The sequence below is a fragment of the Cydia pomonella genome, chromosome 1 (genome assembly GCF_033807575.1).
Source record: "Cydia pomonella isolate Wapato2018A chromosome 1, ilCydPomo1, whole genome shotgun sequence".
In the NCBI taxonomy this organism is placed as follows: Eukaryota; Metazoa; Arthropoda; class Insecta; order Lepidoptera; family Tortricidae; genus Cydia; species Cydia pomonella.
Genome location: NC_084703.1, coordinates 43455580 through 43467803, shown reverse-complemented (window position 1 = coordinate 43467803; position 12224 = coordinate 43455580). Strand labels below are relative to the sequence as shown.

At 37.7% G+C, this 12224-nt stretch overlaps 2 protein-coding genes across 2 annotated transcripts in view; one reads left to right on the top strand and one right to left on the bottom strand.

The window, feature by feature from the left end:
- Positions 1-12224, bottom strand: part of LOC133524490 (phosrestin-2-like) — a 129573-nt gene that overhangs the window by 33175 nt on the left and 84174 nt on the right. The window contains exon 6 of the mRNA XM_061860553.1: positions 3153-3309. Coding sequence (XP_061716537.1) covers positions 3153-3309 — 157 coding nt within the window. The remainder of the gene's footprint in view (positions 1-3152; positions 3310-12224) is intronic.
- The window catches only part of LOC133524514 (estradiol 17-beta-dehydrogenase 8), a 229910-nt gene that overhangs the window by 188441 nt on the left and 29245 nt on the right, over positions 1-12224 (top strand). The window lies entirely within an intron of this gene.

Below are 12224 nucleotides of genomic sequence, written 5' to 3'. Positions count from 1 at the left end.
TTGTTTGAAATGATGCTATCGGCCGCGTTCTATAACCGCCCCGTTCGCCGGCGGTCTTTATCCTCACGCCCTAGAACCTAAAAGTCGCGTACTGTACGGTAAGAGGACCTCCCGTGAACGCTCCGCTCTTCAAGGAGTGTACAGGTTTTTTAAAAGTCGGCAAAGTACATGTAACACCCCTGGAGTACTGATATGCATGAGAAAATCGCAAAAAATAGGATCATGTTGGAGTTAGATCGAAAAAAAACCCTAAAGTTACATACGTCCATACATACACTTACCATCAGGCGGGCCGTAGGATTGTTAGGCACTAACAAGAAAAAGAAATCTGTGATGTATCCCATAGCCACAGAATGGACGCCACTCTTCTTCTTCTTCCCGAAGCGCCTGGAGTCCGCTTGACAACTAATCCTAAGATAAGGCGTAGGCACTAGTTTTTACGAAAGAGACTGCCATCTGACCTTCCAACCCAGAGGGTAAACTAGGCCTTGTTGGGATTAGTCCAGTTTCCTCACGATATTTTCCCTCACCGAAAAGCGACTGGTAAATATCAAATGATATTTCGTACATAAGTTCCGAAAAACTCATTGGTACGAGCCGGGGTTTGAACCCGAGACCTCGGATTGCAAGTCACACGCTCTTACCGCTAGGCCACCAGCGCTTCAAATGAACGCCTCTACAGTATCGAATTCGTTTCCGAATGACTCCTTAATGGAAACCCAATAGCCCTAAGCTGGATGACAGACCAACCCATTAATGCGTTTACGAGCGCTGGTCACTACAAACGTTGAATAAACGCGAGTTTAGGCTTTAAGTCTTTGAGCTTTAGTTGTATAATTGCTTGCACAATTAAATGAAACTTCAATATAGAGGAAAATTTCCTCGTTCGGATTTTCAATGTACAGTCAGCGAAACGATTATCACCCCCTGCGTACATTTTGCTAACCGTACCGAATGTACTTGCGTATGACACAATATCCATAGGTGATCTTTCAAGGAAGTTTTTGTAAACGAAATCGAATGTTGTTGGATAGGGTAAAGGCACCAGTAGGCCTTTTACGAAATTTCTATGTTCAACAACGTCTCATTTGCCCACTAATTGACCAATAAGAATTATGAATGTTTTTACTCTTCAATAATTTAATAAAGTTTAATTTTTATTAAGAATAAAACGTAATTTAATTAAGCTTATGGAAATATTTAATTAAATATAATGAAAGGGCATTTTTGCCAGTAATCAGCCCCCTATCTACCAATACACAGCTTTTAAGTACCCAGTGTCCAGCCATCCCATTTTAACGGCTGACTATTGGGTTCTGAGTTCCGTGAATTCAGTATCCAGTGGTCAGCCACAGGATGACTACTGGGTATTAGATGTATCTCAATCAAATAAAATCATAATGATGTAAATAATTAAAGGTGCTTGAATTAACGACTTACCTACATTGCATTTGAAAATTAAAAAATCTTGAAACCTATGGTCAGCCTCCCTCGGCTGACTTCTGGGTTTAGGACCTTTTTAAAATTACTGCCCTAAACCCAGTAGTCGGCAAGGGGTGGCTGACTATTGGATTTTGTACAAAAAAGTAGTTCCCAATAGGCAGCCCCCTTAAAAGTGCTATTTTAATATGGATTTATATTATTTTTATACTTTTTCCAGATAAATTAGGTATTAATTATGTGAAGCAGTGCACATTCTTTTAAAATAACCGGCCAAGAGCATGTCGGGCCACGCTCAGTGAAGGGTTCCGTTACTCTTCCGTCACAATAAGCTAAACTGGAGCTTAAAGTATAGTAAATTGTTAACCAAGGGATGAAACGGTACCTTTCACCCGAGTTAAACAAATAGGCAAATTTGCATAATCAGTACCTAATTAAAGTAAGTCTTTTAATTTACTATGAAGGGAAAACTTTTTGCGATAACTCAAAAACAGCTAAACTGATCATGTCCGCTATAGTTTTCATTTAATGTCTTTATTAAGCTCTACTTCCACGATTTTTTTCATATTTTTTGGACCTACGGTTCAAAAGTTAGAGGGGGGGGGGGACACATTTTTTTTTTTCTTTCGGAGCGATTATCTCCGAATATATTCACTTTATCAAAAAATGTTTCTTGAAAACCCCTATTAGTTTTGAAAGACCTTTCCATCGATACCCCACACTCTAGGGTTGAAGCGAAAAAAAAATGTCATCCCCACTTTACGTGTAAATTTTTAGATTTTATTGTACGACTTTGTCGGCTTTATTGATTTATATATCCATGCCAAATTTCAGCTTTCTAGCACTAACGACCACGGAGCAAAGCCTCGGACAGACAGACAGACGGACATGGCGAAACTATAAGGGTTCCGTTTTATGCCATTTGGCTACGGAACCCTAAAAATATCACATTTCGGCTGCTAACGTCTGATCAAAATACCATGTGACGCTCCAAAAAAAAATGGCGCATATCACATTTCCCTTCATGTTAGAAGTCAGCACTTCTTTGAAGTAGTGTTGTGGTTTATGCTAGACAATTCTTTTAAAAATTAAGTTACTTTTCAATTCATACTTTATTAATCTATAATATCACCTACTTTTGGCATGAAAATCTGAAATTTTTTGATATTTACAAGCAAAAATAAGCAAGAAAGGCTGACCGCTGGTGCCTGGCTGAGCACTGGTGCCTTTAACCTATTTTACTGGGTAAATATTTTTTGTCAGTGTTTATTTATCTTTAAAATATACGTTAGGGTCGGCAACGCGCATGTAACTCCTCTGGAGTTCCAGGCGTACATAGGCTACGGAGACTGCTTACCATCAGGCTATGCTTGTTTGCCACCATCGTAGTATAAAAAAAACTATCTTCATGGCGGGCCCGAAATTTTAAGACATTTCATTTCAGAGGGCCAGAATTGCAAGTGTCGGCCGCGGGCCGGGCCAGTCAACGTTGTAAAATCTACTCGACCAATTTAAGAAGGCTCCGTTTCCATACATATTATTAGCAATCAATTACCTTCTTAACTCACTCAGATAGTATAATGAAAAAGCACGAGTGGTATAATATATTGAAAAAAGCACGCGTCTTAAATATCTAGGATTATAAGCCAAAAATCGGTGGAATAAAAACGCCGTTTTAAGCAAGTGTGTTGAAAATATGTATTAAACTGTACCTCAGTAACTGGTGGTGCGCCAACGCGCTCAAGGAGCTGTGCGCAGGCGACGGCGTCGGCAGCGCGGCGGCGGCCGCGGCGCGCGACGCGCCCTGCAGCACCCTGATGCCCATGCGCACCATGTTGCGCCTCGATACCTTCTCGTCGACTTTCTCCGCTGCTGACAGAGTGACAAATGAGTGCCTCTATTCGAGACTTGCCAATCAACGTGAAAGAAACATTTACGAGATTTTCAAATAAACCTTTCTAAACTTAATATTGCAATTGTAATTTAAATTTCTTTATCTACTTCCATATCACAACTTCCCTGTAATAAAGGAGCGGGAGTGGAAGTGGTGTTAGTGGTGGTGGTGATGTAATTTGTACTAGTATTAGGACTGTGAATCTAATAAATAGTAGGGGTTACACATTTTATTATTGTATGTATTTAAGTCGTTCACGTTTTCCTGTAGATATTGCAAAGTTAAGACGACCCATTGTAAATTTTGGCGACAGATAATTTATCCCAGCAATTACAAAACTCATTTTGCAGCTTATTCTATAAGGTCGTATGCGGCAAAAAAAAAGTACCGTTTAAAGTAAAAAAAAAAACAAGAATCGATCGTAAAATAACTACAGTATTGAAGAGTGTGTTTAGACTAATCTACATAGCTCAACAGAGCACAACGAGATACAGAGCTCAAAGCGGGGGGAATGCTAGGGTCGGCAACGTGCATGTGACTCCTCTGGAGTTGCAGGCGTACATAGGCTACGGAGACTGTTTATCATCAGGCGAGCCGTAAGCTTGTTTGCCACCGACGCAGTATAAAAAAAAAATTAAAATTTAGAGTTTTGAATCGGTCCCATTTGCCTGTAGGTAGAGAATTTTTTTTACTTAAAAAGTGGTATCGTTGATACGATTTTTTCTGCTAAGTATAAAAGTTTACCAATCGTGTCAGTATTGGCAATCGGCAACTACAGAAATGAAGTCAATGCCATGAACAACCAGTTCACTAAACAATACTTTAGTGAGTTTTGTGATTGCTGAGATAATTCAAGATACCTGACGCAAAAATTTACAATGCATCGTCTTAAATATGGAATCTAATGACCGTATATTGTATTACGCGTTGGACGCATTGTCAGTTTCCCTACATTCCGTGATCGCTTGCGTTCAACGCTGCTTCTATCGAATAAAAGACCCGTGCGCTTGAATTGACATGCGACAGAGTGCTAAAATCATAACTCGTCCTTTGAATTTGCCGTGGACGTGTAAAAATTCAACTTTCGTCAGCCTTGTCGACCCAATTTAGCTGGAACTAGTGCAGTTGATGCATGGTCGGGCTTATTTTTTTGTTTTTGCCGTCACTTTCAGAGCACTGTATCCGAATTCTTTTAAAAACACTCCTCCGAGTATTACTGCAATATTCTGCCGTTAGAGCGCAGCACTAGCACCTTTCTTAAACCACGAAGTAACTTATACATACTATGCCTTAAACTGTTTTGTGGATAAGTTTTCACAGATAATAAAATATGACATTGATGCATCAAGACGGTTTGTTTACAAAGGGCCTACCGGGAAACGCAGTTTTCTTTGACAATCTATACTCCATCCATATCCAAAACCAACTCTATTTCAAATTCTTTTTGGTTTAGGGTAGGTAGGCTCCACACCGCAATGCCTATTTATTATTAATAACGCTCATGAGCGAAGCGTTCTACGATTATAATAAATAAATAATAAAATAATTTATTTCAGACCAAATTGATCCATATATGGTTAGTTACAGAGTATCTTTATAACTATGTTAGTGGCACAGTACAAAAACAAAAGCAAAAAATAAAAAATAAATAAAATAAAAAAGATACTTGTATGAATATTACAAGTATTGCCAGGGACAAGCAGACCAGAGAACCTGCTCTACTTGGCCCTGCCAATCGCCACCTCCACCCAGTAGCGAGTGAGAGGAGAGTCGAGGCGCTCTGCCAACTCCATCAGAAGGCCGTTGCTGCTGCCCCGCACACGATTCAGCAGTGATCCAACTCTTTTTCTCCTGATGGCGAAAAAGTCATCTGTACGCGCCTCAGCAAACATTCTGGATGCACTGTTATGTCTCGGCAGCCGCAACAACATTCTGAGGATGTTGTTATATTGCACGCGAATTGAGTTGTAGGCTCTCTGTGTAAATCTCACCCACAGACTACACGTGTAGAACGTCTGATTATGCAGAATACTTTAACTTATTAAAGCGCTGGTGGCCTAGCGGTAAGGGCGTGCGACATGCGATTCGGAGGTCGCGGGTTCAAACCCCGGCTCGTACCAATGAGCTTTTCGGAACTTATGTACGAAATATAATTTGATATTTACCAATCGCTTTTCGGTGAAGTAAAACATCGCGAGGAAACTGACTAATCCCAATAAGGCCTTGTTTCCCCTCTGGGTTGAAAGGTCAGATGGCAGTCACTTTCGCAAAAACTAGTGCCTACGCCAATTCTAGGGATTAGTTGTCAGGCGGATCCCAGGCTCCCATGAGCTGTGGCATAAATGCCGGGACAACGCGAGGAAGAAAAAAAACTTTTTGAAAACTATTGTTTATCTTATAATTGTACAAATGTATGGTCACGTCTCAAAATATCGATATAAAAAAAGTGACAAAAATATGTATACACGACTTTATTGCCCATATATTAAGGTAGAGTTTACATGTTTTTGCCACATTTTTCGTACCGATATTTTCAGACGTGACTGTACAGCATGTACAGTCAAGATATTAAATATCGAAACGGACAAAGTGCCAAAAATATGTATACCCGACCTTATTGTCCATATATTAAGGTAATGTGTAAATATTATTGTCACTTTGTCCGTATCGATATTTTATACCTTGACTGTACCCAGAATCCTGGGCACGTCTTGTTGTGTATTAGTAAACATTTGTATTTTGTATTAATGTAGGTATACCACCAGACTCAATTTTTGCTTTAGGAAGTGATAACGAAAACCGAGAGGTCAGCGCAACGTAGAAATCTCTCCTCGTTTGTGGTTCAATTTTGTGACTCGTGCCGCAACTGGTCGTTTAGATCTGTCAATAACATTCTAATCGCCATTTGTCCAATGTTTTTTCCCATTTCCAATAAAATCTCATTTTCCTTTAACATTAATTAACCTGAAAAAATAATAACAGTAAATAAATGAGACATCCCACACTAGCTTAGCGTCTTTTGAGCGACGGCGTCTAGTCAGCGCTATAGAAAATGGCGTCGCTGCGCAGTTGCGCCAACGTTGCGTTGAGCAGCCATAGTTGACTCGATGCCGACTCTCGAGAGACGCTAGTGTGGGGTGGTCTTTATATTCAATTCAAAGTCTGTATTCCTTAAAGTGTAAATTGTACTTTATCCGACTGAAAAGGCAGGTCACTGTATTTTAGATTTCGGTTATAAAAAAAATCTAGACAAGTATATAACTAAACATAGAGTACCTAAACTTACATATATTTGCGGGCAAGCAATTACATTTTGGCGTTGAATCTCTAGGTCCATGGGGTCCCAGCACCCACAAGTTTTTTTTTTTCAGAAATCGCGAAACATCTGGTTGACGTAACTGGTGACCGAAGAGCTGGCGGCTTCCTCGCACAACGTATCAGCATTGCGATACAAACAGGGAAACGCCGCCGGCAGCGGTGGTAAAATGCCTCAAGGTCCTATTTTAAATTTAAGCTACTTATTGGTTATCCTGTATATATTTATTATGTAAATAAAGATTTTTTAATAAAATATGATGCGTTTTTTGTATAAACCTATTTTTAGAATCATGTCACGTACCTACTCAAAGGCTGCCAAATTGAAACAATAATGGACTCGAAAAAACAACCTTACAAAAATCGTACAACGGAATCCCGCCATAAAAACTCGGCACTTGTATTTTTTCTGAAAGAACATTTATGAAGTTAAAATACTTAAGTTAAACTTCTGACGAAGGTTTATTACACAGATAACAAAGGGTAAGGTATAGCATTATGGCGGAGCTCACGGAGCTGTAGGATTAAGGAGGTTTATTCATTGTCGACCTTCCGACCCTACCCGAGTATAGTCAATGTACCTTTGTGTTTACATTTAAATATAGAATGACCTACATTTTCGTATAATTTTAACGGACTGTGGAATTAAAATATAATAATAAATAGTAGTAAATATTTTGGGGCATTATTACACAAATTGTGTTGAGGGTACTTAGACAACGATATATATAAACCACATAAAACATAAAATACTATGTACTTTACAAATCCGCGAAAAAAAACGTGCTAGACCATCAGTGATAACCAAATATACTTACTTGCGTATTTTTACACGCTACGAGTATTAGCATTGACTAGCATGTTTTCTTTTTGCGAATTTGCAAACTAATATTTTATGTTTTAATTTGCATAGATTTCCGCAAAGTAACGCCAGATTCTATTCATTATTCGATTACAGAATTACCAAAAGCAATAAATATGAACTACAGTTTCAAATTTGGCGTTCAATAATAAAATTATGTCACCGATATAAACAAGGAAAAAAGAATTCACAATGAACGTTGATTTATCACAAAAAAGCCATGTTTTTTTGTGAAGATGCAAAAAAAAAATGATTTTGAATAAAATAAAATACTCACATCAATATAAATAAAATAAAAATTACTTGATTTCTTTTATTATTTTTAAATAAGGGAACCGCCTTCAAATAACCAACCAAAGCGAGATAATTGTAGACAAACATACATACAAACATACGAGTCAAACTGAGAACCTTCATGTTTTAAGGCGTTTAAAAAGAAGAAAAGATTGCGGATCGACCCAGTAAACAATGTTTTGAAATTACTCGTTGACAAGACCGGTACTGACATTTTATTTGACACATGACGTACGCACATGATTGCCATATGTAAGCTCCTTGTAACACTATTTCGGAGCTACGTAAAATCTTGACTGGCTTTACTTAAGCTTATTTGATGAATGATTTGCTTTAGTGTCTCGTGTGAGAAAAGTAACTTTTTAATAAACTACCAAAACAAAAGAAAACTCTCCTTGAGTTCAAGTTTGTTTTTCCTTTAGAAAAGCGCCAATTACATTCACACTTCCCGATAATTATTTTCCGTTTCACGGTATATCAGCACTGCATCGTTATCAATATTTGAAATATAAAAAACAATTTGACTCTAACTGCCAAAAATGATATCCAATCTTTGATATTTTTGCATATGATCAATTTTTTAACAACCGGTTTGGCCTAGTGGGTAGTGAGTCACTACTAGTGACCCTACCTACGAAGCTGATGGTCCCGGGTTCAAATCCTGGTAAGGGCATGTATTTGTGTGATGAGCATGGATATTTGTTCCTGAGTCATGGGTGTTTTATATGTATTTAAGTATTTATAAATATTTATATATTATATATATCGTTGTCTAAGTACCCTCAACACAAGCCTTATTGAGCTTACTGTGGGACTTAGTCAATTTGTGTAATAATGTCCTATAATATTTATTTATTTATTTATTTATTTAACATTTAAAATATTGTTAGCGGTGTGCTGATATTTGGGGAAACGTGAAAATACTGTTACTCAAGGCCGACGTATCAGGCTGTACAAAGTGTGGGTGTAATTGGCACTTACTCGTAAGTCCTTCCTATATTGTATTTTGATACGACCGCATAATCAAAGGGTAGTTTAGAGTTTAATGACTTACATTCATAGATTTTATAAAAAAAAAACTTCTTTTATTTTTCCATATAGAATAATTCAGCAAGCAATGAATCATTGCTTTGTTTTAACTCAAAACGTCGCAACTTAATGACGCGACGTCAAAACTTTCAGAAGTGACTATGATGAACGAAATAAACTCGAAAGCAGGGATCGTTACCGGTATTCTGACTACCGGTTTTAAATTAGGTATAACCGGTTATAGTTGCATTTCGCTATTTATATCACAAAAGCTTTGATTACCGGTATAATCAATTACGGTATTTGACTATTGCCGGTAATACATGTCAAGGTCAATACACTCCTTTATTTGTTTCTTCGAATATGTTGTGCTTTGCCGTATTGCTAAATTGTCAGAATATTCAGACTTAGCACTTTGACTAGGCTTTAGTACCTAATAATAGTAGACACTTCAGCCAGCTATGCAGAATGTTATCGCGTGACTTTACAATATTACACCTATTTGATGTAATTTAGTAGTAGTGTGTGATTGACATCGTACCTTTCAAGTGCAATGAATAGGGGTATTGAATAAAGGTATTTAATATTGTAAATAGTCTATATATAGCGGTAAAACCAAAAGAAAAAAAAAATACCAATATAGGTATTCTTTTTATAGCGGTAATAGTTTGACAATTTATTTACAAGTATTAAATAAAACCGATTCTACAATCCCTGCTCGAAAGACCTGCATCTAAGTTACAAATGGTTCACTAGTTCGCACTAAAAAAAACAAGTGATATTACTTCGATTTTATATTTCTGAAATACACTTGTTGTGTTCCTACAATGGTCACGGTCGTGGGGGTCAAAATCTTTTCGTTGTCGTGTTTTTAGCCCCAAAACATGTGACGGAGTGTAGATTTTTGTATGAGATGACATTACAAAATAAATAATTACAAAAAAAAAGCCTTACGTATATTAGCAGGTGTACATCCCAGACACCCGTGTCGACAGCTCTTTAAGAAATATAACATAATGACGCACTACTCTCTCTATGTTTATGAAATTATTATGTTCACACGCCGCAATATCCATTTATTCAAACGTGTAAACATGCCTGGCAGAATAACCCGCCAGACCGGCCGATTACAGTCCGTGCCGCGGCGCCTCGCGCTGCTCGACAAAAACCCACGCGTAATAGGCCCGGCGTTTTATGAACGTCTACCCGCCACTCTCAAAAATGAATCATCGGACGAATTATTTGGTCGCCGATTGAAGGAACTTTTATTGACCAAAACGCTGTATTCTGTCAAAGAATATAAAGAATAAAATGCCAATTATTTGATTTTTAATATTATTTATATTTATAAATTATTAATTAGTAAATTTTGACATTGCTCTATTCTTTTTTTGTCCCTATTATTGTATTATTAAAATTTTTGACTTTTTGACATTACCTAGGTTGTCCTAGCTGTATTTTTTATTTTTATTTTCTTAATAATTTCGACAAATATTTCTATTTATAGAAAGTGTTTTTATATATTTTTTATTTTAATTTGTTTACTGTTTTATTTTATTCCGATTCGTAGTTATTATTATTATTGTTGTTATTATGTTGTGACGATCTCTTTGTGAATGCATTTTATTTTGACATGTAAAATATAATGTACATTTCCAATAAGAAATAAATGAATCTAATCTAATCTAATCTAATCCGGCTTCCGACACGTCGGAAGGGAGGAGCCTAAGCGATATCTTACCGTACAAATCTTTCTGCCATTTTTTGCGGGGAAACGTGCACACAGTCGCACTTCTCACTCACTACATACAAAATCCAATCTGTAATGACGACATAAATACATAGAAAATGGCACACGTCAAAGATAAATCTTGCACACCTCGATCTCTTTTTGTGTACGGACGAGTCACAACATGCACCGTCATAGGCACAGTTGTGCCAATGCTACGGCAGAGGGGAAATAGTATGAATGCCGTCTCTCTTCCCTGTGTTGCTCGAAGGATAATGTCAACGTTTGTCTTTTTAGAGTTCCGTACCCAAAGAGTATAAACGGGATCCTATTACTAAGACTCCAATGTCCATCTGTCTGTCTGTCTGACACCAGGCTGTATCTCAAACCATAATAGCTAGACAATTGAAATTTTCACAGACGATGTATTTCTGTTGCTGCTATAACAACAAATACTAAAAACAAAATAAAATAAATATTTAAGTGGGGTTCCCATACAACCACCTGATTTTTTGACGTTTTTTGCGTCAGAGTCCAACTCTCATTTGGCCGGATTTTTTTAATAATGTGGCTTTTTTAGAGAGATGTCTGCTCTTGCTCCATCACGTCTAATATTGCGACCATAATACGAACCCTGGTATAACGTTGGATTAAGAGTTTAATCCAATGCGGCCCTTTTGACCCTGCCCTGGCGCCCCTGGCATTAGTCACCAAACCTTTGCGTTTAAATTTGAATATAAAATAGCATATAAGACCTGTCGAAGAGACTCAGAGACGCCACAGGTGACCGAAGAGCGCAACTTTCTCAATTCTCACTCAAAGTATCAGCCTAACAATCCTGCGAGAAAATGCAATATTGAGAGCTCAACGAGGGTGCGGAGTGTTAGGGTCGGCAACGCGCATGTAACTCCTCTGGAGATGCAGGCGTACATAGGCTACGGAGCTGCTTACCATCAGGCGGACCGTATGCTTGTTTGCCACTGACGTAGTATAAAAAAAATGTAATGCTCCCCGCGTGTTCGGTACTATGCTGCAGGGGCCATTTTTAGACGTTCTATAGACTCAAGCACCAACCAATTGAAATATTTTCGTGCTGACAGTGTTTTTAACGTATTTATGATAAGGTTTAATTTATAAGTGAATAAATAATAAGAGGTCACGGCGTACCCGCCATGTTTCAAAAATAGCGGGCGCCGCATATGGTGCTGTCAGAAACCATCTTCTAGCCGCCTGAGAGTTTTTAAGTTTTAATCTTAACGTTATATAATTTATTATTTGTGTTGTATACAGCCAGTTAAATCGATGGCCTACATTCTTACTTTGCAACGCTTTATTTGCCACGTTTATTAATATTTCAGCAAGATATAGAAATGTGGGCCGAGGCCGAATTGTGCATTTTTTAGCTATTTTCTATCGAGCGATCTTTATGTCAATAATAACTATAATAAGACAGTTTTGTTTCAATCACAATAGAGTGTGCGGAAAGAGAAGAGTCGTATAATTTATGGGAACCAATACATTCCACGACTCTTCTCTTTCCGAACTGTCCACTTTTTGTTCTAACTGACAGACCGATACCGTCCGGCGGACTGTTACTCAGTGGGCCCCATTAAGAAGAAGTAGTGAAATAAAGAACAGTATCGATAATGAAGAACAAATAA